Consider the following 27,954-nt stretch of genomic DNA (forward strand, 5'->3'; position numbering starts at 1 on the left):
TATACATACGAGTATTAAAAAAATAGAATGTGTCAAGGTCTGCTAAAGCTATATAGTTCTATAACACACTAACAGAAATCACACTTAAAAATACCTCAGTAGACCTAAGCGATATCACAAAAACAAACTAATTATCACGATAGCTGTCATAAAGCTAATTGCTCAGTGAGTCGGAATGTCAGGATCACGGGCGACATAGGTCACGGCGAGATTCCGTAGATTACAGATAACAGAACAATTTGAAGCGAACACGAATACCTTGCCATAAAACAACCATAAAATTGAAACTGGAACTAGAATAATATGAAGGAAATTCTAAACGCGCCGGAAATAACAACGTAATGAAACATTATTTTGGTTAAACTGTCAGATTGCTGGTTTGTAATAGTTTCTTAGGCTATTTGTAGTTTTGTAATAATGTTAATTGTACTTGTAACAAATAAGATCCTAAATTAATTAGCTGAGCTAAATCGAATCAAAAATGTCCACTGCTGAGACAAGGGCAAAGGTCCTTGATATAAAGAGATATAGGAGAAAGGTCAGAGCTCCATTGCGGATTGGCGGATAACCAAACGTTTTCTATTCAATACAACAAATTTTTGCGAGCAAATCCATACATCTATACTAATATTATAAAGCTTTTTTTTTTTTGTTTAAACGCGTTAATCTCAAGGACTTTTGGTTCGAATTAATAAAATATTTTCGTGTTGGATAGGTTATAGGCAATTTTTTTTTCTCAAATTAACGCGAATGGAACCGCGGCGCACAGCTAGTCTATCTATATATTTCTACTAATTCATTACTGAGATTGTATGCGGAGCTCCTGAAAGTGGTGTCATTCTAAATTCTTAGGATTATTATAACTTATCTCTATAGGCTTACAAGTTATCGCGTTACAGATAAAAACTTCTTGAATACTCGTACAGTCTCATACATTTTCTTGATAGGATTATCATTTTTTGTGACGTCTATCCAAATTTGCTTTACAAAAAGGTAAGAGGCTCTACTATGCATTTATATGAAAACACTATTACTTTGAGAAAATCTTATTTCTAAGGCTTAGCGTTAGCCGACTAAATTCTATTATATTGGATTTTACCAACTTTTACGACTTTAGCTCAGACTCGTTTAGAAACGAAACAAAGTCGAACACTGTACTCCATGCTCTTAAAGTTAGTTATTTTAGATTTTTAGAAAAGTACTTTTTGCCTTGATCCTAAAAATGGGTCATATGGTCTATTAATTTTATGATTGTGATACTGCAGAACTTTCAAACCCATAACCATAAATTTTTTTAGCTTCTCATAACCTTATTAAAATTGTTGAAAGCATTACTGACGTAAATCAATAAAGTTCGCTTACAACGTGTTCGTCAGAAAACGTCTATAAAAGTTTAGAATCGCTCAATTTTTTTTACTAAAGGGAACACCATTAGCTACGGCCTCGACCTTAAAATATTGCGCTGTGAACATTTGAACCGTGCTATTACCAGCACATTTACTCATAAAACAGGGCAAATAGAATTGCACACTCCAGTGATACATGGAAAAAAGGCACCAGAATATTTAAATCTTATTAGATTACAATACTTTTAAATTTATTGGTCATAAACATAATATGAAAACCGTTGAGGTATAGTGGTGCGAGTCCGCTATTCCTACTCAGAGCAGACGTTTCTATTTGTAATTTTAACATACGGATCCGAGACGTGGACACTGACGAAGGGACTGCTCCACAAGTTTAAAGCCGCTGAACATGCAATGGAACGGGCTATACTTGGAGTTTCTCTCAAAGATAGGATTAATGAGACTACCCGCGAGAGAACGAAAGTATACGACATAGCCCACGGAATTAGCAAGTTGAAGTGGCAGTGGGCTGGTCATCTGTGTCGCAGGACCGATGGCCGTTGGAGCAGACGGGTCCTGGAGTGGAGACCGCGTCTTAGCAAATGCAGTATGGGACGTCCTCCGGCGCGTTGGACCGACGATCTACGTAAGATTGGCCGGTATAGGCTGGATGAGGATTGCGGAAAACCGGGATGTCTGGCGCGAACTTGGGGAGGCCTATGTCCAGCAGTAGGCTGCAATAGGCTGAACTGACTTATATTCGATATATATGAGCTATTATAATATGAATTCATATTTCGGCAGCTTCATAAAATCTAGAACTAACTCCCATATCATACTACGCCACACCATTTATATTTAAATTCAACTAAGACTTGGGTGTTAATCTTTCGTAATTGCTTAAGCTACTGTGCTTGCGTCATCGTTAATCTGGGTAAACGTTAGTTAGCAAAGTTAATATCTACGATGATGTACATACAGATACGGGTTAATAACTGCAAGTCACAAGTAAAACATTCTATCCAAATCTGAAACAAACTCAAATATATTGTCTTTGTATAAGCTAATTGATAAACCCTGAATAAATTAAGTCAAATGTATACAAATAACGGACGAATAACGAGTTTGTTTATATTGTAGCCACTGCGGCTACGTTTTTCAATTTATCACATATGCAAATTTACTTATTGATTGACTTTTATTCAATTACACTAGATGTCGCTCGTGTTTTCCCTCTTTTTGCATTTCCATAATTACTGATCAGTGTTTCGATAATTCGTATAACTATATTTAAGGTATAACTTCTAAAGCATGTTAATTTAAACGAATTTTCCTTTCGTGTTTTTCTGAATACTTATACTACTGCATAAGTAAATAAATTCTTTGACACACACACTGTCTGTTCCTAAGGTAAGCAAGTTAATGCTTGTTAACTAAACTGATATAGCTAAATATTTTTTTAGATAAATACACATAGAAATAATACATAAATAAATATAAACATCACACCCAGACTCGGGTGAGAATGACACCCACAACCCCCGGAGCAGAAACCAGGGCCACTACAAACTGCGCCAACAAGCTGGTCATGACTGAATGACTGTCGAGAATGAATAGTTTATTTAACTATAAAAAAAAAGCTTTAGACCACACAACTGAAGTAAAACTTATGAAACTTAACTCTTTCTCTTTCCATTTTCACTAACTTATATCTCCCTCTCAACTTCCGTTCGCCTCATTCAATCACACTTTTCTCAACGCTCTCGTCAAACATTCACCAGCTTACCCCCCAAATCAAGCATGCGGAAAGAAGTTTTGCTTCAAAAAAGTGTATATATGGACTATCCTAGTTTAAGATTTAGGTGTCACGCACCTGTTACCGTCCCGCTTAACGAAGTGCGGGTACTGCAGCGAGAAGCACAGGTCGAGCTCGACGTCGAGCGGCGGCACGGTGATGTCGTTCGAGCGGAGGGTTCTCTTGCTGCTGTGCATACGAGCCGCCAGTGTGACCGTGCCCGCGCCCGCCCCTCCCGCCGCACCGCCCCCGGCCTCCCCCAGCGAGCCACATACTCTCAGCCTTGTCACCCGGAGGGTGCATAACCTAAAACAATAAATATATATTCTTTATTGCACTAAATAATATTAAACAAAAATCTCCTGTACCGCGAATGTCAAGATTGTATAGCAGTATTTTAAAAAGGATTCCAATCATTGACATATGTTATGACGGGCTGTCCAAATTTAATCGAAAATCCTTCATGGATACCCTGCAGCGCGGGGGCGCCAGAGGGTTATGTCAAACTCCTACTGACTAACAACCACCACGTGTGAGCAGTCATCCGCCTGGGTGGGGCGAGATGAGGTCGGGCTAGCATTCGCCACCTCGCCCCGGCTATTTTAGACCCGGACAAAGCCTCCGGGGCCCGGCAAAATATAATAAATTAGGCCTATACGCCTAATAAACAAATTTTATGTAACTGCCGACTGAAGTAGATGATATGCAATAAATACATATTACATGCTCGGGGAGGGAATCGATCAAAACGAGTTAGTTATGGTGTACCCCTTTAAAATATACAAAAGTTTATTTTAAATAGACAATCATGTACCATAATTTCGTTTTACATAATTATTACGTATTATCGTAAATTCGTTATACATAGCACCGAATTCCTTTGTAATAGGTTCCTTCAGCGCTAACCTAAAAAGCGGCCAACACAATGTCAGATTATTATTTGGACATAACAAAAAATCATGTATTTAATCATTGTTAGAGTAGTGACACTCGTGCATTAAAATATTACTGGTGGTCGCCCAGAGGTCGAAATTCCACCATAATAATAAATTTAAATTAAAGAAAACTAAAAAATTATAAAAATAAAGAACCTTTTTTCAAAATTTTCAATATACTACAGCGAAACGAGCGAATAAACCGATGGAATTGTTCCAATTTTACTACTTACGAATTCTTACAAAACTTGGAATCTTAAGAATTATAATTTTATAAATTTAATAAATGTTACATTCATTTAAATATTAATAAAATATAATTAAAACGACAGCGATAATAATATTATGAATTATATTAAATCAAAAAAAAAAATTATATACTATTTTTATACTCCGTTTCATACAAAGAGGTTCTTACACTTTTAGTTTCTGTTTACGCTATGTCTTCAATTATAATAATACTAATAAAAAAACATCAGTTCAAATAAAAATGTTTTGATCAAACTTTTCCGGTTAATATCTATTGAAGATTGGGAATAATTTAATTGATTTCAAACCAAGTCTAATATACTGTAAATTCTTTAAGCATTCAGCCTGTAACATGACACTGCTGGGCATATTAGGCCTCTTTCCTCATGTAGGAGAACAATCGGGGCAATCAAATTTATTAATCAAATTAATTAATCAAATCAAATCAATTAAGATATGTTCCCTACTATGAATAACGATTGCTATCAAGTATCAGGTATTTATGATAATAACCGGGATCGACGGTTTAACGTGCTCTCCGAAGCATGGAGGGGAGACATACAAGGACAGACATCCAAACCGGAAACAAATATTTGTACAAATATAAATATCCATCCCGGGCGATAATCAAACCCACAAGCCGCGATGTTTTAGGCGATTACTCGCACCACTAAACCAGAGTGAAGTGAGATCTGTGCGTGAAATTAATAGGACATTTTCCTCAATGTTACCGTTGATGGAATTGAAAGTGAAATTAACCCAACTTTACAACAATGATATTAATACCTCGATGAAATTTGAATTTAAAGTGTTCTCGATTTCAGAAGACTGATCACTGAAGTATATTGATATGCGCAATATTATGATTATCATTATACTTGCGTGTGTTGAATAATTTAATCGCAACAATTTCTATTGGTATATCTTTTCATCATATAAAAAATAGGGCCTAAAAAATATTAAATAACAAGGACTTAAAGAAATCTGACATGAAAATCAATGAATTCTTAAATTAAAACTATTTTTTTAATAATAAACTAAACAGGGTTGACGCTTTTATATTTTAAAACGGTGCTACAGTAAAGATACCCGTCAAAAGATCGCAGAAATCGCACCGCACATAGAATGTTAAAACTAAGTGACAAGAGACTGCATATTCATTTTGCGAGCGAAGCAAAGGAAGGAAATCCACGTCACGTGACGTCAGGATAAATGATTTCCCCATTTTCAAAATGCTCAGCGCATCTGTCGTGCGAGACATAGAAGCCGTGCCTGGCATACTATAGAAGTCAGGGGTGATGCCAACGTGACCTGCTTTTGAAGGCTATTGTGTAGGGAAGTACGTCAGACTAGATAATCCCTGTACTTTGACATTGCAACTCTTCAGGTTGATACGGGTTGAAACGATTGATTTTTGAACAATCTAGTTTTAAGAATTTACTTATGTCGTTTTAAAATGTGTTAGAAAGCCTGTTAGTTATTACATGTTTGAATAAAGACTATTTAACCAATTATACATATAGGCTATAAGTGCATTAAGGAGAGGATGATAGCTCTCATGATACGAAGCAATACAACACAAAACAATGTGGAATATTTATAATATAATGTGATGCGACAAATTGAATTTTTGCAGCTCGTAGTAGAATGACAGCTGCTAGAGATTTGTTCAGAAATTGTATAGAGCTTTATCTTTGTATTACGTATCTGTAAAATGGAGATACAGCCAACGAATATCTGACAAAAACATTTAATAATAATCAAAATTATTACAATTTTTTTTTTTATTAGCCTTAGATCCAACGGGTCAATTAAATGAAAGTCTATTACGAGAATTCGAAACATTTTTTTCCTAATTATTATTATTCATAGTAATAGACATGGTTTAATTTAAAACTGAAGAAGGGCACGACAGAAACCAACCAGCCCTACGTGGGGAAGTACTTTAACCTTACAGAACCATGTTTTGTTCCAATTTTTTATTTTTATTTATTTATTTATTTTTAATGTAAACATCCTACGGTGAGTAAGGTGACCAGAGGAAGGAACGGGTTCCTGGGAGGAAACGGGGGTAGGGTTGACAACGCGCTTGCGATGCTTCTGGTGTTGCAGGCATTTATTGTTTGTTTAGGGATCCATACACTTGTTTACCGACCTAGTTGTAAAAAAAAAAAAACAATTCAAATCTCTTTTGTATACATATACACATATCATATCCCCGTATATTAAGGGCTGTAGTATTCAAAACTATTTTATATATATGACAAAGCATTGTACATCTTTTATCATATACTTTTTGTAGAGGGAGGGGCCCTTTCTATATAAATATGAAGTAATTTATGGATCACGGATAAAAGTACGCGAAAAAGTCGAAATTTATTCCAACATAAATATCGTATTTGAAGTAAACCGCGGAGGCAGGTTAGCTTTATAAGGATTTATTACGCCTCCTATAGACCGTCTTGTTTTTCCTCTTTCCCGAAAATATAACGTCGACCTCTTCGAGTTCAGAAAAGCAATTTATTAATTTAAACATTTAATTTCTTTTCAACGTAATAAATAAAGAAAGTAATTTGTGTAACAATTATTAAAACATTTGAAATAAAAGAGCTTTTACTTTGTAAAGCTTTTAAGATTTTTGTTTTTAAGGAAAACGTAATATAAGTAACGAAATTATTTTTGACTTCTTTTTTGTAAATAAATCTATAGAGAGTACAACATTAAAACCAAATATAAAGATTTTTCTAAACTTACATCTATGGTTATAAAGTGTACGATTAAAATTCTTTTTTTCATTAGAAAAGCCTATATTACGAAGAAATAATTGTATAAACTTAACCTTACTTAGTCTACTCATTGTCACCAGTTGTCTAAACTTGCATACTGAATCCGTCGAACCCTTCTTATATAGTATCCTCTCATATAAATGCCTCTTATTTTAAAAGTCATATAATAATAATAATATGAGAGACGTAAGTAACAATATTTAATATTAATATGCAAGCCAATGTACCAATCAATAAATTCTTATCCACACTATATCAAAATCTCTCGGTGTTAATAAAACTTGCACTTGACCGATTCCCGTAGTATTTTTTTATGTAATTACGTTCTCAATCAAACGCGACCGGTTAACAGGTGGCCCGGCGCGGCGGTGTATCTAGTGTAATTATTGGTGTTCACTTCCTGTGCAAACGCAACGTGTGCATCACATTCAATGAACATTCACAGCTATACGTATAAGCGGTATCAAACAAGATAATTATAATCTCATAGAACAAACATGAATCTCAAGCATATCAATATACTATTTTTTTTTGGAATTTTTTGTTAAAAAAGAAGTGGAAGACGATAAATTTAAATTTTTCCTTTATTTTTTTTCCTAAATTCCCTACAAAATATTTTTATTTATCAAATGAAAATAAAAAAGGAAATTTAAAAAAAATCAAAAATAAGTAATTAGTATTGACGTAAGAATAACATAGCAGAAATTTTGTTTTACTTACTTTTTGATTACAAGGACTTTAAAATTTACATTAATATCGTTTTATTTTATTATTATTTTTAGTAATTTTAACGTTAAAGGATTTGTATTAATAAGCGACGATGTCTAATAACATTTACATCGAGTTTCAGTAATATATTTTTGATTAGTTAACTAGAGCGATTTTATTGAAACAACAACAAGATAATTGTGTTTGCTCGCAAACGAAAAAAAAAAACCGACTTCAATTACATCGACAAGTAATATAACGTAAGTATACGAAAAAAAATACCAAACACACTAGTCATCACTACGATTTTTGAAGCTTTTCCTCGATTTCTCTGTGATTCCATCATCAGATCGTTGTTTCCTTATTATGGTACCACACTTAAGATATCTCCTTTCCTACAAAAAAAGAATGACTAAAAATCGATTCATAAACGACAAAGTTATCCCCGAACATATAAAAAAAAAATTGGGTAACCTCCTCCTTTTTAGAAGTGAGTTAAAAACAAAATATAGCATAATAAATCCGTTTATCTTTTTAATTCTTAAAGTAACATCATAAAGCATAAATCAATTCAGTTTCAGTGTCGCGATAAATCATAACGAAGTCTCTTTCACGAACGGAACTTAAATATAATTTTGTTTTGAAAAATAAATCTTTTAAAACTGTCTCCACCGCATCTGAACTGTATTTTATAATCGGATGAAAGCTAAACGTATTTTAAGCGTGAATAATTTATGAAGTTTGTTATCAGGTGCTGCGTATCTATATACATTGTACTCTTTTTTAATATCGCTGTAATAATCTATTCTTTATTTAAAAATATGTAACAAGTTAGACATTTTGAAAAAAAATATCCAAGAAACTATAATTGATACTCTTCATTTTAAACTAACAAAAAAGTTAAAATTAACAATTAAAATTAAAATTTACTAAGCTTAACACAGTAAATTTGTTAATTATAGTTTGTTAGGCTGCTGCATTTTCGCAGAGCATCACAACGGAGTTCGTGAACGAATTCAAACGAAACTTGACATGATTTTATAACATAAACTATTACTCTCGAAATTCAGTACAGTTTCGTCTGGAAATTGAAGGAAATCAAAGAGATATATATATACAACCCTAATGAGTATGTATAAACTCGGGTACTATCGATAGAGTCGCCCGTGAGCCTCATTCATGTTACAGATAAGCACAAATCCAACTTAAACAAAGTCGAGGAACTATATAAAGCCCCGAGCTCACTGTCTCACGAACATTCTAGTGCGAGATATTTTAAATTGGTACATAATTTTCCGCCTCATTTTCATGCCACATAATTGTGTTACGTCTACTTACACTGCTCTACAGCCTGTTTTTAATGAGGCTGGCGTCAAAGAGAAAGTCACCTCGGCGGTAGCAAAGGTACTACGAATGAAACTATGTTTATTTGAGGGTCTATGGTACCTAGGCTTTTAATGAAATTTCATGATGTAGACTGTACATGTTGATTTCGTGTAAACGAATAAAAGTTTTTAATAAAGCCGTGAAATATTTTTACGGAAGTAAATTACGGAAAAATAATTGTGATGTTAGTTGTTTTATTTTTTTTTAATATATTAAAACCTTTTAATACATGCAAGTCAAAATTTAGAACCTAAAAATATAAGGTTTTCATTGTTAAATAGTATTGTCAAATCTTTGTTAATTTTGTTACTACTTCATTAATACTGAACTCAACTAACTCATTTTTTTTTTTTGTTTTTGTTTGTTTTTTGATTTTTGTTATTTCACTCTTAACCTACTTAATATTAAAAATTATGTATGTTATCTTTTGTAGAATATAATGTAACTTTATAATCTATAATGTAACTTTGAACTCTGAACAACTCGTGGCAAACTAATGAAAAGTAAAAATTGTAGAATTCTTGGGAGGAAAATCGCTCTCCTTAATACAGATAGCTCAGCTACCTAGCTAGGAGAAGTAGAGATCATAATAGTAATTGCTTTCAAATTACATCTAGAATCTGATTGTTCCTTTTTTGTTACTTGTTACTTGAATATGTTGTGTAAATACGGAAATAAATAAATAAATAAAAACTAGCCTGTACATATACTTCGCACTGGTGTGTAAAGGTCTCCTCTCCGTGTAGACTTGTACAGGAAGGCTAGGAGTTTGATCTACTTAGCTGCTCGAATGTGAATTCGTCGAAAATTTCTCTTCATTTAGAAAAAAAATATTGAGTAAGATATAGCTTTTTAAGAAATAAGTTTTGTTATAACCACCTCCCAACCATCTCTAGTTTTACATCTAATAGTAAAAGATGTTAAAAGGAAATTGTTATTTAATATGCAATTAATATCATCTCAGTCGAGCTAATAGCTTCGCGGAGGGCCGGGCAATATCGTGTAACAATCAATTAAGCGCTGTTTACTACGACACAATGAAGGCTTATCCCGAGCGCCATCCAGCCTCAAGCGAAGATTACACGGCGACACGGACCATAATTCACTTTGACGCCTAGCAAGATACGCTGCAAGATTGTGTAGATTAAGGACCCCTTTCAATATTCTAGCACTAATTTTATTCACTACTAACTGCCCCGACTGACGTTCTGTCTTGCGATCTGTCAAACGAATTTGCTCTTAGCAACAATGTAACCATTCATTTTTATTTATGTTTACTACTAGCTTTTCACTCGCGGCTTCGCCCGCGTGGATTACACGATTTTGGCTGTTACGTTTCCTTCTTTAAATAAAGCCGATGTTATTAAGTGATAAAGTTGAGGAGGTGCTGTGTGGCTACGGCACTAAAGAACTTAGCCACCCCCTCTCTTCCCGTGGGTGTCGTAAGAGGCGACTAAGGGATAACAAGGTTCCACAACCATCTTGGAACTTAAGAAGCCGACCGATGGCGGGATAACCATCCAACTACTGGCTTTGAAATACACAGGCCGAAGACGAGCAGCAGCGTCTTTGGTGCGACAAAGCCAGTACTGCGGTCACCAACCCGCTTGCCCAGCGTGGTGACTATGAGCAAAACACATGAGTTCACGTTATTTTCGGCGTAAACTTGTATAGGCCTATGTCCAGCAGTGGACTGTATAGGCTGTAATGATGATGATCATGAAAGCTGAGGAAATTAAATTTTCAAAATCGTCCAATACAATCATGAGCAAAAAAAAACAAAATCTTTTGTCTTTACAATATCGGAATACAGATAAATAGAATTATAACAAACTTCATATTAAGTTTATGTCAAAATTCTACCTCTAGTAAGCAGTAGTATGAAATATACTCGTAGTTATTTCTTGTGAGTGGTAATATGAGAAATAAATTATTGAAATTATACGTAATACAACTGTTTTATTAATAAATAATGAAGTGATCGTGGTGTTTCGATAACCAACGTTTAAAGTTTTAAGCGACTAGGTAAATATGGAAATACGAGTTTATTCCACGTTATAATTCTTTTTACATCATTGAACACGAAATTGTAAAGGAAATCCTAGCAATAAGCTTGGAAACATACATTAGTAAACATGTGCGGAGATTCTTTAAATTTAAATAACTTCGTGTTAATTATTTTATAACATAATATAGTGTTAGCTGTGTGGCTACGGTGGTAAAGAATATAGCCACCCCCTCTCTTCTCGTGGGTGTCGTAAGAGACGACTAAGGGATAACACAGGTCCACTACCACCTTGGAACTTAAAAAGCCGACCGATGGAGGGATAATCATCCAACTGCTGGCTTTATTTGAAATACACAGGCTGAAGACGGGCTGCAGCGTCTTCGGACAAGTTGGCGGTGCGACAAAGCGGTAACCAACCCGCCTGCCCAGCGTAGTGACTATGGACAACAGACGTGAGTTCACGCCATTTTTGGCACGAACTTGTGGAGGCCTATGTCCGGCAGTGGACTGCAAAACGCTGAAGTGATGATGATATGATGGTATAGTGACATAGCAATATAAGATAAAAATTGACCAATTTTTAAGCTGAAAAATTTAAATATTATAAATTGCCAATTTTCATTAACAATAATAGACTGTACTTCTATATTATACATTATTTAATCATTATATAAAACCTATTTTATAATACAAAACCTTCCCGGTAAGAATCTTTAATAAAAATCAAATCTTAATAAAAACGAGAAAAAAATGTATAAGATTCTCAACAATATTTACAATGGAACACAGCGAAGTTTTTTAATAAAATAACTTTTTTTCGACGAAGAAAAACGACGGGGAATTTACGCCTGTCACGGAATAATAAGCTTTTCCGAAACTCGAACGGAATAACGATTTTCTCATTAATTCTTATCAAAAAAAGAGGAGTGGAGATAAATCACTTTTTATTAATTTGTTTGAGCCATTTTCATTTTATCCTTATGTCAGTTTTACTAATTACTAACCGACCCAGTAAACCCGCATCGCCATTTTTTTTTTTCGTAAAATATCGATTTTCATTTTATATTTTCTTTGATACAAACTTTATCCTGTAATAATATATATCCTGCAATAATGATTACAAAAAAAAAATATTATCACATTTCGTGCAGTCGTTCGTAAATTATACGCGTTCGTACATTTTTACAATAAATTTTTATTTATATGGATAGAAGATAAGAAACGCATAAATAAGAAGTTCTTTTAATATTATGTGTCATTCAAGGAGTTTTTTAAATGATACATTTATATATTTTATATATAAAGAAATAACTGCTACATTTTAAGGTTTTATTTTAAAAAAACTTATTTCGTTCGTACTTTATGTACTGTGTGTGTTTAATGATCTCAATAATTATCTTTTCTCAATAACCAAACTTTAATACATTGAAATAATTTATATAACAAATAAGACGAAACCTTATTACTGTACTCATTACTTACCTCTGTAGAAAAACTCAAAGGCGATTGACACATAATTGTCTCAAACGTCAATATTACGCAATTACGATAATTCAGTACAAGGATTCAAAAGAGATTATAACGACTATGTTACGTATAGCAATTATTTATGAAAAAAAATATATATTCAGGTATAAGTACAAAGAAAATATACATTAATTTCACGTGTTCACCTAAAGGCATTGTAATACTTACGTTTTGCCGTAGTATAGTTTCAGTTTCATTCATTATGTTATTGGTGTTAAGAAGTACGGGTGATTTTGAATCATTTACTTCAGCTTATCGTAGTCCACTGCGGGACATAGACCTCCACAAGTTCGTGCCAAAAATGGCGCGAACTCATGTGTGTTGCCCATAGTCACCGCGCTGGGCAGGCGAGTTGGTTACCAGGCAGGGCTGGCTTTATCGCACCGCCAATTTGTCCGAAGACGCTGCTGCCCGTCTTCGGCCTGTGTAATTTCAAAACCAACAGTTGGATGATTATCTCGCCGTCGGTCAGCTTTTTAACTTCTAAGGTGATAGTGGAACTGTGGTATCCCTTAGTCGCCTCTTACGACACCCACGGGAAGAGAGGGGGTGGCTATATTCTTTACTGCCGTAATCACATAGCTAAACAGGGTGATTCTGAATAAAAAAAAATAAAAAAATGCGACAAACCTACTTGCGATTCATATATTCAATTCATTCAAGTAAAGGAATAGTAATAAGATATAATTGTGTTTGCTCGCAAACGAAAAAAAAAAACGAGTTCAATTACATCGACAAGTAATACCACGTAGGTAGACGAAAATATTAATAAAAGCACTAGTCGTCACTATTTCGATTCAGATTTTCGAGCTAGTCGAATCTAGCTCAAGAAAGCAAGTTGTCCCCTCTATTTAAAAATCTGCAGTCGTCAGTTTGAAAAAATGCAAAACTCTACATAACATAGTGTCTAGTTATCATTTAAAATATGGAAATTAATGCAAATACTTACCGATAAAAAGATGAGATGAATATAAACACAAGGTCTATACAAAACTAGTTGGTGCAACCAAATTTTATCAGATAATAAAGGTTTTATTTTTCAGCAAATATCCCAATTATTTCATTGTAAATATTATTCTACATTACAATGCCTTCTTTAATAAACAGGCTTATTTATTGGTTACTAAATGACAAATATGATAATTTTAAAGGTCTTTTCATATTTAGCTAGTCGTAATATACGTAGTCGTATATATGTCGAGAGTCTAATCATGTTAATATTACCGTTGAGGTGACTCAACTCAGCCAAACAAAGCCAACCGATTAAACTCTGTTGAACATGAGGAACAAAAACGAACGCCTCGCTATCATAATCTTGATAAGCCACACATACTAATATGAAGAAAATCCCGTCTCTTCTATTTAATTCTGCTTCAGCGCCGAAACACTCATTATAATTATTCATATATTTTATTTTAGCCAATTCCAAGTCCGTTTCAAAACAAGAATCAACGATGTTCAAACTCAAGCCAGTGTGGTACTGAAAAATTATAACGTTCCTACTGATAACGACAGAAGGAATTACAGCAGTAAACCAAAGAAGCCGCCAGTTAATTTACACGGAACGAAATCTTACAAAGTCGGTGAAAAGAGACGGTACTCGCCGTTTCATTATTCTGGTCAGGTAACGTTGATTTTAAAAAAATATATTGAAGCTAGACGACTAACGTAGTTTTACCCATGACATACTCGTATTTAAATTTCGAATAATTTTTGTTTTCAATTTTTTTTACAAGGCCTATAACGGTTGCGTTATAGCCTATAACATTCATCATTATGTCCTTATAGAGTCATTTGAATTTAATTTACTTTATTTACGAGTACTTCATATAATATGTAGTTTAAATAATTAATTTTCATACTTTATTATATTTTATCAATATTTTCCCTCATATTAAGAGTCGTCTGTAATGGATCACAGTTAGTGATAAGACCGCTTTTGTGCTTTTATTAATTTAGACTATTGTTATTTTTCTTATGTAAATTCAAATTTTAATATAGTGCTAAACAAATAAATAAATCCTCAATAAACAGAGTCATCTAGACGAGACTAAATAGTCCCATAGACAAAAATTAAAGACCACGTTAAAACTACAAATGGTTCATGTTCTTATGAGTTATGTGGTAACGTAATAATTTTGTTACGTCTTACGCAAATATATATTAATTACATAGTTATAATAACAGTTGATTCATAACTCGAGAAAAGAGTTCCATTTTATTTGGCATAACTCAATATTTCGAAGACGTTGTGGACGCTATGGTCATGAGACGAGTGAATCTCGGTTCCTCGTTCAAATGACGACTCCTTTTAGTCACGAACCCTCCCGTTTTAGACATGTCGTGTTCGGATGTTTCGTTTAGTGTGAAAATCGATGTTTTGCGATCAAAATGAATCGTTTTATGAATATTAGAACCGGGCTGCTGCCGTGAAGAGAAAGTGTTCACTACTACATACACTACACTACTACAATTTAACCTTTTAACATAAAACTGAATTGGTTTACCTATAGTATAAAAAAATAGGTATCTAAACGAACAGCAGTTAGGCGTTCACCAGAATTTTTGTAAAATCATTTTTCCTTCGACGATTTGAATAATCCCCGCAGCGAGAGTTCGCTGAGGAGATAAAAAGAAAAATGTAGTCGTTGCTGCAGTTCGAAATCGAGAGCTTTTGAGCTTCGAAACGTACGGAGAAACTCTAGAATGAAAAATGCTGCTGTTGTACATTGAAAGGAAATCAACCAGTCGAACAACCAACGATTTGCCAATACTATTATAATATCTTTATAAACATTAAAGTAAATTTGAATAGCTTGTGCATTAATCTGTAAATTGGATGTTACATAACAATTTTTATCCGTTTTATATCTATTATTTAACCTTTAAAACTATTGCCTTTTAAAAATCAATAAAAATCGATACTTACCAGTCCATTCATAAATATTACTATAAAATCATAAAGATTTGTTTGCTTTGATATTATTTGAATCTTGCCATAATGAATATGAATTAATTTTTTAAACTCTTTTTAAGCATAGACAACGAAAATTCAAGAAAAAGCTAAAGAAACTAGATAGTCCTTTGCGAAGTAAAATTCGAATACTTAATAATGACGTTGTTATATTAATACTTAAAAAAACCCGACTACGACAAATATCCACTAAAAAGGGTAAAACAAGCTTTTCAATTTAATGTGAAGTCAAGTACCAGTTCTAAAGTCAGCTAAACTTTTTTTTTTATAAAAAAAAAAAGTTTGGCTGACGTTTTTAAAACTGGCATATTCGAGAAAACTGAAATCAATATAACTAAAACATCTGTCAGTTGGTATTCAATTATTAACGATATATGTCGAGAGAAATGTACGATAGACGAGGCATGTTACGTAACAGCGGAGCACAATGCAACGTAGTAGGATGATAGCTCGAGTTCACAGCACTGTGTAATCCGGACAACGGGAAAGCAATCCCAGCTTCCACTTCAGAGAACGATAGAAATAGAGATAATGAAACTGCGCTGTAAACTGTTGGTACCTTTCTAAAACAGAAGAGCGTTCAATTCGCAGGTTGTGTTGTTAATCTTGAATCGTGTACTTTTAGGAGAATATTTATCTGTAAGCACGAGCTCGAAAACAACGTAAAACTTGCGCAATGAATTTCGAAGTAAGGGTATGACGAATCTTGTGATTAAAGCTTTTTTTTGAGTAACTACGCAGTAACACGCCGTTTCTTTTCTGCAGAATCTACATTCCGAATCGGCCGGCGGTGGCTTCACATTTAACTTTAATTATTTAATTAAAATATACATAATTTTAATTTATAAAATGAGGACTCCAATGTGCCTTTGAAGCCAATTTGAATAAAGATCAAAGTTTCTGATTTTGGTCTTCTCAAATATAACAAAATGTACAAATTATATTTGAGATTTACTGAAACGTTCCTGAAAAGTTAGAGCAATTTTTCTGAAAAATGAGAATTGAGTTGATGTATTGAAAACTTATGGAATCGAAGTCCGTGAACGAATAGTTAAACGAAACATACAGAATTTAAAATAAATATTGCACAAACCAATCTCTTTCCTAATTTAAAATGTATGAAAGAATTGAAATACAGGAGAGCATCGATAGGAAACATCTATTCTTTGTCATTCTTTATTAGTAACTGATGTAGTTTAGGAGTTACGTGATTACAAATTTCGTATCCGGTTTTTTACTCTGTATCCTGTACTCTACATAAAGAATATTTTTGCTTTAAAATATTGCAACTTATTTGCCAATACTTTCCATTAAAAGGTTTTTACTAAAATGATTTATTACGAAATGAAAAGTAAAAACCTAAAAAATTATACATGTAACATTGTGTAACTCACGGTCACCTTTAGCTGACCCTGCTCCAATTCGACTAAGTAAGAGATTGGAATAAGCCCACCCATACGACCGAGGATGAGATTGGGAGCCCGCTATCACTATTAGACCCAATCTTGGATATTATTATCTTTATGTTGGTATTAAACAGTAGGAATCACGCGACGCACTAAACCCACTAAATGTGTATTGAGACAAGGTTAGCCAAAAGCCCAAAGAACTTTTTTTTCTTATATTAATTGGTTTTAAATAAAGTGTACTAAAATAGAACCAATACCAATCATTTGTAATTTGTTTTCTAAATTTAAATCTTTCTGCAAGATATAACAATCCAGAATTCCAGGAAAGTTATGGGTATCCATACTTATAGCCAAGAAAAATGAATTAAAATCCTATTTTCTTATCTACAAACAACACGCATATACAAATGTATGAAAACGCTGTATTACATTTCTATAGTTCTGTTCAAATTGACTGTCCATACTAATTTAAGTCGGCTTCATATAGATCACAGAGTGACAAGTATGTTTCCAAGCAAAATTGAAAAATAAATGTAATAGAATCAAAGGGAATTAGAATTGTGTTTCGTACTTCCTTTTTTTTGTGTTAAACGCAAGTGCAATAAGGCAGCGTTTCAAGAAAAAATGAGTACTGTAACTAAAAAGTTATAATTTCAACAAACAAGATATCCTTCAAAAGAACATCAAAGCGAACCTAAGCAATGATAGTTCCTCTGAAAGTTTCTATATTTAACATACGTCACCTCGGCAAAATATTCTTTTTTTTTTGTTTCAAGCAAATGCAAGCGGAATATTTTGTAGCGGATAGCGCTACGTATTCCGATCGCTCTCAATATATATATATATTTTGTTTTTGTTTTGCCTGTTAAATCCGAGATTAAATTTATCCCGAGGGCATGCCATCGACGATTTATAAATTCACCGTTAACGTTTAACGATACTTCTGAAAGCGAAGCTAAAGATATTTACTCTGATATTAATTGAATATCGATCAGTTTTATAAATTTCGTTTATTATTTTAATAACGTAATAAATTACGAGAGATCGACTTTGAAAATTGATGAGGAATATTTTTAATAATAAGTTCTAGACTGATATTTGATATATGTAAATTCATTCAAATGAATGGATAATATCATTCACGGCAGCTGTTATCGTTATGATATTTTAATAAAGTTTTGCATTTGATTATGCTAAAGAACATTTACTATAAACTCTTCTTGACTGTTAATGCTATCTATATTTATACTTAAGTCGTCACAAAATAAGAGGCCCGTTTACGTTTACATTTGACAAATACCCTAGAAAGTAACTTGGTACGAAACTGTAAGAAACAATAAAAGAATTATTAATAACAGTGTAAATAAAATTTTGATTTGGCTAATTAATCGCGATAAAATTCGAAAAAAAAAATTCGTTACAATGATTAAAATTCATGTAAATATTAGAAAACAATATAAATACATAAAATAAAGACAAATTGACCTTTTGAACAATTGTATTATTTCAAATTACCTACAATATTAAAGTTTAAGTTATATTTCTGATCAAAATTTTAATCAAATGTACTTCACATTACATAATCAAATACTCATACAAACTTGAATCGATTCATCGTGGGTATCGAATACCGAGTCCTAAGGTTCTTCACTATTTACGTCCCGATGACAAATGTCAAAACGGGCCTATTATTTTATGACGACATAGCAATAGAACGGTTAAGTTCTTCACATATGTTAAGAATTGATCCTCATTTTATTCGTAATATTTATCTATTGCAATATGAATGTGATGTTTTCGGTGAATAGATACCTAATTATAAATGTTTTCGAGTGAAAAACGTTGCGGGAATACTTTCAGAAAGAAAATTTACTTAGAACACACCATTTTATGTAACATATATATATTCATTTAAAAAAACCGAAATAGTAAACAATGTATTTTGAAAATTCTTCTCTAGACAGCTATGAAAAATTCACACTAGAATAAATTGAGTTACCTCTGAATCTTGAAGGATTTTTCTGGTCTAGCCGTCTAATCTTGTATTTTATTGGATTGCCTTGTCAGTGCCAGATTTATTATTGGATAAAGGTAAAAGAGGGTTCAGTTCCAGTACTACCCTTATGTCGGATTTTTTAAATGACAACAGTTTATTCAAAAGCGCCAAAATTGGAATGCGCCAAATATAGCTGGTATTTATTTGGCAACGACTATCTTATTTGTTATATTTAAATAGTAACACTTACGTCGAGTTGCACGAAACAAAATTAAAATTTAAGTAGAGATTAAAGAAATTTAATCACAAGAATTTCATACAATTCTTGCGATTAAATTAGTTTAATCACTATTTAAATTTTAATTTCTTTACGTGCAACTCGGCGTTAGTGTAGTTGTACATCGTTTCAGTCGACCGCCGAATGGGCGCTCGCAAGACTCGATGACATACTCAACTGGGGACGCCGAGGTTCACTCTGGCCCCTGACATTCGGCCTGGCTTGCTGCGCTTTAGAGATGATGCATTATGCTGGACCAAGGTAAGAACACTGCAATAACCTCTTGTTTTATATTAAATTTTATAATTATTTAATTCATAAAAACTTTACAAATTATTAAAAAAGAAATTAAAACAATAGAAATGTGTCTTTGTCAGTATGAAGTGGTAAAAAAGAGATTTTTATAACAAACAATAATGCTATCTGAATGCAGTTGGTAGCTTCGCTTTTATGAAAACCTTAAAAATTCAATAAATACTTGTTAAAATAGTAGTATATTTCTCTCCTTTTAATAATTACTCACACTGTTGGTCATCGAGTGGTTGAAAATTCGACCATAAATAATTTAAATTATAAGTTTAAACATTAAACAAAAGACTATATATGCGTGTGTGTCAAATATATGATAGTGTGTTGAGTGTTTTTTTTTTTTTTTTTCATTGATTTAATGTACTTTTTATGCATAATTAAAAAAATATTAACATTCTCTATATAAACTATAAGTGTGCAGAAATTTCACATCCTCTGGCCGCACAATTTTCGTAAAAGGGGTTAAAAGTTTTTATATCACGTATTAATATATAGATTTCACGGTTACAGTAAGTTAGGCACAAGATATAGAACCGCGTAAATAATATGCGGTCATTATCTGAAACCGAAGCTGATTACGACATGCAACGATCGTCAAGAGCGCATATAATTAAGACTAGGTTATATTTCAGCTTTTCCTGCAAAACATTTGAGTAATAAAGGCGGATATTACCAAAAAAATTGTGATGATTTACAAGTATATGTTTATAGAAACAATAACAACATACTGTCATATTTGTTTATTTATATACAGCACCGCATAACGCTATACAGCACCAAAAATACCTACGATTATACCTTTTAAAATAACATTCATTTACCCGTTTCTTCTTTACATTTCATATCTACAGAAAAATCTCATAGATGGCACTGTTTTAAAATTGTCTTGTCTACTTGTATTCATTTAATTATGTTTATCGGTTTAGTTACATATGTACAGTTTTTAACTTTCCTACCATTTTATTATATGTATAGATTCTAATAAATACCTAAAATTATAGACGATTTAAAAATAGGACACGTGTCACTCCCAACGTGTCTTCTTCAAACATACTATTATTAACGTCAACACTGTATTTTTACAAGGACCCACACATACCGTCCATCTATGTGTAATATATTGTAAAAGTTATACTACGAATATTTTACTTTTGACACATTTTTTATCAATTGTATACGAACTAAGCTTATATATATTACATTATTTGAATCCCAAGTCACTTTGTTACTAAAACATTAAAGCGCCCCAAAGGGACAACGAATCCTCATCAAAATTTAAACCTCCAACTTCTAGTTCGAAACGGCCGATATTCCGATGGGAATGAACTTCTGACAAACTTTTTAGGACGAGGGTATCTCTGACCCACTAACTATAAAATTGAAGTTAGCTGAAACTGACGGTTTTATAGCCCATAGTTATAATTCTTTAGGCCGAAATATAACCAATCATTCTACAAGAACGTCAAATTATTACAGCAGTATGATTACTTTTAAAGTTATGGCTATCGTCATAAATATATTTTGTCAATTCTTTATACTGTCTTTAGTGCTATGTGCTAGATCGGATCATAACGTAAATACACATACGGAAAACAGTACTTAGGTGATATATCGTAATTGAAATTTTGGAATTTGACAAGTCATTAGTAGATATGATTGCGACGGCAAAGATACTCAAAAATATGTGTCTCAATTTATATTGTTCCATCAATAAAAATTGTATGAATAGTAACTACATGAAATAATGGTTCAGAATCGTTGATCAATATAAAACGATAGTCATATTTCACTTTTAATGATACAGAAAACAAAATCATTTTTTTTTAAATCGTTGTTCGAAAATCCTCAACCTACTTTAACAAACCATACTCCAGCAAAACCATCAATAATAAAATCTAAAACAGTATTAAAGCCATAAACATTTAATGTGATTGTTAACGGCGTTGTAAACATAAATTTAATTAAGATGTGTTCTAAATTTTATTTGAAATAGGGCGCTAAAGGCCGATCCACGGCATTTTACTAGAACACTTTAACAAAGAGGTCTGGGGTCAAGTATTTCTGCTTAATTACGCTTTCAAGCGCGCGGGACGACGAATTAACACATTTATGTCACGAACCGGGCACATGTTTATCTTCATTTGCCTTTAAATTGGCTAGACTAGCTACACAGGTTCGCCTCTTGTGACATTTATAGCTACTGTACTTAACTCATGTTATCTGAATCGTAAAATAACTTACGAAAACCGTTTTTTTTTCTTACAATGAGAGATATTATTGATTTTATCAGTTACAATGTTTAAAAAGGAAGCAGATCGATTACATGTTTATACTCTATTCCCTTGATAAGGATTTTATTTTATAGTATATTTCTTTTTATTTGACACTAGCGACCTCTGCACCTCAATATTTTTTTACACGATAAGTAATCACCATCATATATAAGTATTATTCCGATCGGTTCAGCAGTTTTCGCAGTATAACCTAACAAAAAAACCGACTTTCCATTTATTAGTATAGATATAAAGATTTATAATATAACAGTTCTAAATTAGACACAATTAAATATAAAGTGTAAAAACGTTGACCATTTATTTACACATTTTATTAAGGATATATATGTTGGATTACTATGCCCACTTATTTTATAGTTACACACAAAACTTGTTTCGTGATCCAATACACCCATTTATATTGAAGTTCCAAGGTATATAGTAAATTTCAGATACGACATGGATCGATTCGGCATGGTCTTTCGTGGGACGCCACGTCAGACTGACGTCATCATCATCGCGGGTACCGTTACCAACAAGATGGCACCGGTTCTCCGCAAGACGTACGACCTGATGCCCGAGCCACGGTTTGTTGTCTCGATGGGCAGCTGTGCTAATGGTGGCGGCTACTATCATTACACTTATTCTACTGTTCGTGGTGCTGATAGGATTATACCGGTAAATAGACACTTTCTATAAAACAATGTCTTGAATATGTAAATAATTTTCTAGTTTAAACCCTAACGCTGTTATATCTACTAGATATATTACGTAAATCTTTAAATATCATATAATTAAATCTAAATATCTTCTATGCTTTTACTGATCTTTTTTTTTGTAATATGTTTCTATAACCATCTACAAAAATTGAGGTCTATGAAATATATAGAAATATAGATCTTATGAGATACACACACGTTCGGCTGTTCCTACGGTAAGCAACTTAATGCTTGCTGTAGGTAAGAACCGGGTGATATATGTTTTTTTTTAACTCATATACATAGAAATATATATGACATATTATTAACGCCCTTAATACCCTCTTATAAATTAGGGGTATCAAAAATAAATGTTGAACGATTCCTAGACCTACCCGATATGCACACAAAATTTCATAAAAATCTGTCCAGCCGTTTCGGAGGAGAATTTTAACTAACATTGTGACACGAGGATTTTATATATAAGATTGGGGTTGGCCAAAAATATCAACAATTTTTTTAGGCATATCGAAAATATTTGGGATGACAAAAAAAATATTGTGCTAATTTGAGCCCTTAATAGTAATATAAAAGTATAGTAATATAACTTCTAAATTTAACTTGATTTATAATAAGGCTAATAATTAAAATTTACGTTTATAGGGACCAATGATATAATTAAGATACAGTCTAGTTTCTAGTTGTTCATTCTCAGGTTGACATTTACGTGCCTGGTTGTCCGCCGACAGCGGAAGCATTACTATATGGGATGCTGCAATTGCAGAAGAAAGTAAAAAGGATGCGGATGGTTCAGACCTGGTACCGCCATTGAATACTAAACATGTAATTTTTAATAAATTAATATGATTTAAAAGGATGAGATGGCTTTTTCTTTACTTTCTTCCTTTTATTTCACTGTTGTATATAAAAAGTATTTGTATTGTAAGAATATTTTGTGATATTTTTTTTTTGGTATTTAGCCCTAAAAAAAGTTATAAGTACAAAACAAATCTGTAAACATTTTTTTTTAATTTAAAAATAAATATTTATAAGTAAATAAAATAAATCATTAACGCTTTTAAAACCCTCGCATCTTTCATAAAGTATTCAATATCAATATATATTTTTAAAATACATACTAATTGAAAAGGGTTGAAAAAATCTAAGTATCTCTCTGTATTAAGCTCCATCCTGAATATTTAAATGTCGTATTTTTTAAAAGCACATTTTAATGGAAGCGAGAATGTTATTAAAGCAGACGTTATATCTCTGATAACACACACAAATGGCAGTTGAAAGAAGGCTGGCTAACCACTTCATACAAAGCTATAATTGTTTTCTTTTTTTAATAATAACCCAATGGTAAAAACCCAAGGGTAAAAATATATCTTTATTACATTTAAAGTAGGTAAGGTAGTTGTTGAATGTTTCTAGCAACCCTAATGGGAAAATACCTTTACCTTACAGAAGACGACAGCCAAATGATGCAGGGCATAGTAGGAAATATCTTGCTCGAAATCTGAAGCAGTCCGGCTGGGGAAGTACCTCGACCTTACATAAGATCATAGCTAAATAAATATAAATACTGCTTTTGAGCAGTGTTGTGTTCCTGGGTTGAGTAAGGTAGACAGAGCTCCGGGGGAGGGTCGGGACTAGGGTTGGCAACGCCTTTGCGATGATCACGGCAGGCGTCCATAGGCAACGGTAACCTCTTATCATCAGGCTTGCTATCAGAACCGTACGCTTTGTTTGCAACTTGTGTTTGTAAAACAAAAAAAAAATTACAAAATTAATGCATAATTATTTAGCGATATTATTCATGTTATAGCGCTGCATATCCAGTGTGAAATCAGTTTAAAACACAAGAGATCCCATAGGGGATGTAGGCGTGTTTCATTACGCGGAGGCACGTACGAGCGATTCGAAATGATCCAGTTTCCAACTTACTCGCAACGAAGCCTCTCTTGATTTATACGATTTATATTAAAAACTACTTTAATATAAAACTGTTTTATTTTTGCTATTTAATTTGATATGGAATCTGATATGTATTTAGATTGGGTGGCATTTAAAACCTTTATATATAACTTCTTATTATAATCTCTTTAAGTCACACGATAACATTTACATTATAGCCTACCCTATACTAATATTCTACAGTAAACAGATTGTCTATATCAGAAATTATATATCTACTTCATATATCTCAAATACTACCAGATCGAAATCCTAACTGAGAAACATACAAAACAACAAAAACCTAGGCGCCTACATCACGACAAAAATATGCACCCTATTATCATGTAATTCAAATACCTGTGATACAGCAGCCAGCAAAATTATATCATAATATTTCCTCGCAACTACTTATTTATTAATCAACCCTAGTGTGCTCTTAGACTATTTTATAACATAATTGTGTTTGTTGGCAAACGAAAAAAACCGACTTCAATCACATCGACAAGTAATCCAAGGTAGGTAGACAAAAAAATAGTAAATACGCATTATCAAAGATTACTCTAAAAGTTGTAATCAAATCTCGATGAAATTTTAATGTGTTTTTAAAGAGTTTCCCTCGATTTCTCTGGGATCCCAGCATTCGTTCCTGGTTTCCTGATCATGGTACCACACCTGGGATATCTCTTTTCCAACAAAAAAAGAATTATCAAAATCGGTTCATAAACGACGAAGTTATATCCCTGAACATACATAAAAAAAATATATATATATATATTCGGTCGAATTTAGTAACCTCCTCCTTTTTCGAAGTCGGTTAAAAAAGATATTATAATATTATGTTACATCGTATGATCGAGTATCACTTTAAAAATAAAATAAAAAAGGAGAATCATAATATATATTTGATTAATTATAAATTTTGAAAATCATTCTATTATCTTTATACAGGGTGTGGCGTAAATAGTGGTCCACCGTTAAGGATTCGATAAACCAGGTAATTTACTATAACATATTACAATTTTATCCATTTTTACCCAAAGGTTCCGGAAATATTTTTATTTTTTATTTTTTTACGATATTTGTACCCCTTGTTACAAATTTGGTTGTAGTTTTAACAAATACCATTATTTTTTCATTTTGATTACTGGTAATTACTGCTGAACACTAGAGCTATCGTTAAATAACATGTTTTTAATGTAAATTTAAGGCTTTTGAAGAAAAAAATTGGTTTTACTCTACTTTAAACCCAAATTTTTAACATATCATGCTAATTCAAGAGCGATTTTTGTAAAAAAAATGTACTAAGCTGTCAGTGCCCATTCATTTAAAAATATGCCTACTAAATACCAATTTCAAAATGGTATCACAATAGCAGATCCTTTTGTTTAACAGAAAGATATCCAATTTTAATTGAAGAAAGGAAGATTTTCATTAAAATACATTTTAAAATTTAGTTGCGTTAATACTTATGATTTTTGTAAAAAAAAGAAACTACACTGTCAGTGCCTATTCATTTTAAAATATTCCTACTAAACACACATTTTAAAACGATTTGCCATCCCATTAATAAAAAAAAATTATGGCAATTTTAATTGAAAAAGACTTAAAATAAAAATAAAAAATTAGTACTGTTACAGAGTGATCTTGGCCTAACTTGTAAATTAGAACAAGGTATTTAAAAAAAAACAAGTCATACTGTCATCGTTTATTATTATTCTTTGACATGATTACAAACACTGTAAAAATTACACCAAATGCTCGAAATGGCCCCCATTCGCAGCTATACATGCTCTGCAACGTCGAATATACAGTGTTTGTAATCATGTCAAAGAATAATAATAAACGATGACAGTATGACTTGTTTTTAACCGACTTCCAAAAAAGGAGGAGGTTCTCAATTCGACTGTATTTTTTTTTAATGTATGTTACATCAGAACTTTTGACTGTGTGGACCGATTTCGAGAATTTTTTTTTAATCGAAAGGTGGTGTGTGCCAATTGCGCCCATTTAAATTTATTTGAGATCTAACAACTACTTTTCGGGTTATACAATAATGCGTTTTTACTTGACGCTTTTTTCGTCGACCTACGTTGTATTATACCGCATAACTTTCTACTGACTGTACCCATTTTGATAATTCTTTTTTTGTTGGAAAGAGGATATCCCTAGTTTAGTACCGTGATAAGGAAACCAGGATCTGATGATGGGATCCCAGAGAAATCGAGGGAAACTCTCGAAAATCCGCAATAACTTTTTACTGGGTGTACCGATTTTGATAATTTTTAATTTAATCGAAAGCTAATGTTTATCATGTGGTCAGACATAAATTTTATTGAGATCTGATAACTACTTTTTGAGTAATCTTTGATAACGCATAGTTACTTGACTATTTTTTCGTCGATCTACGTTGTATTACTCGTCGATGTAATTGAAGTCGGTTTTTTTTCGTTTGCGAGCAAACACAATTATTTTTTAATGCCTTGTTCTAATTTACAAGTTAGGCCAAGATCACTCTGTAACAGTACTAATTTTTTATTTTTATTTTAAGTCTTTTTCAATTAAAATTGCCATAATTTTTTTTATTAATGGGATGGCAAATCGTTTTAAAATCTGTGTTTAGTAGGAATATTTTAAAATGAATAGGCACTGACAGTGTAGTTTCTTTTTTTTACAAAAATCATAAGTATTAACGCAACTAAATTTTAAAATGTATTTTAATGAAAATCTTCCTTTCTTCAATTAAAATTGGATATCTTTCTGTTAAACAAAAGGATCTGCTATTGTGATACCATTTTGAAATTGGTATTTAGTAGGCATATTTTTAAATGAATGGGCACTGACAGCTTAGTACATTTTTTTACAAAAATCGCTCTTGAATTAGCATGATATGTTAAAAATTTGGGTTTAAAGTAGAGTAAAACCAATTTTTTTCTTCAAAAGCCTTAAATTTACATTAAAAACATGTTATTTAACGATAGCTCTAGTGTTCAGCAGTAATTACCAGTAATCAAAATGAAAAAATAATGGTATTTGTTAAAACTACAACCAAATTTGTAACAAGGGGTACAAATATCGTAAAAAAATAAAAAATAAAAATATTTCCGGAACCTTTGGGTAAAAATGGATAAAATTGTAATATGTTATAGTAAATTACCTGGTTTATCGAATCCTTAACGGTGGACCACTATTTACGCCACACCCTGTATATCCGTAATTAATGAAGGAAACGACTTCATTCATTATTTACAAAGGACTGAACAGTAATTCATTTTCAATTTCGCAGTTTAACGTTTCACTTCACATTTATATAATTTTATTA

The 27,954-nt window shown here is 32.4% G+C and overlaps 2 protein-coding genes across 2 annotated transcripts in view; one reads left to right on the plus strand and one right to left on the minus strand.

The window, feature by feature from the left end:
* The window catches only part of LOC123662129 (phosphofurin acidic cluster sorting protein 2), a 30,887-nt gene extending 25,283 nt beyond the window's left edge, over positions 1–5,604 (minus strand). Inside the window, exons 1-2 of the mRNA XM_045597013.1 lie at positions 5,441–5,604; positions 3,220–3,447 (exon numbers count right to left, since the gene is read on the minus strand). Of these exons, the coding sequence (XP_045452969.1) occupies positions 3,220–3,447; positions 5,441–5,604 (392 nt within the window). The remainder of the gene's footprint in view (positions 1–3,219; positions 3,448–5,440) is intronic.
* An 8,347-nt stretch (positions 5,605–13,951) lies between these two features.
* Positions 13,952–23,553, plus strand: LOC123662130 (NADH-quinone oxidoreductase subunit B 2-like). Its single transcript, XM_045597014.1, has 5 exons — positions 13,952–13,971; positions 14,160–14,364; positions 19,530–19,657; positions 22,431–22,656; positions 23,392–23,553. Exons 1-5 carry the CDS (start codon positions 13,952–13,954, stop codon positions 23,506–23,508), a joined length of 696 nt encoding a protein of 231 aa, XP_045452970.1. The 3' UTR covers positions 23,509–23,553.
* Positions 23,554–27,954: the final 4,401 nt, after the last annotated feature.

The sequence above is a fragment of the Melitaea cinxia genome, chromosome 18 (genome assembly GCF_905220565.1).
Source record: "Melitaea cinxia chromosome 18, ilMelCinx1.1, whole genome shotgun sequence".
Classification (NCBI taxonomy): domain Eukaryota; kingdom Metazoa; phylum Arthropoda; class Insecta; order Lepidoptera; family Nymphalidae; genus Melitaea; species Melitaea cinxia.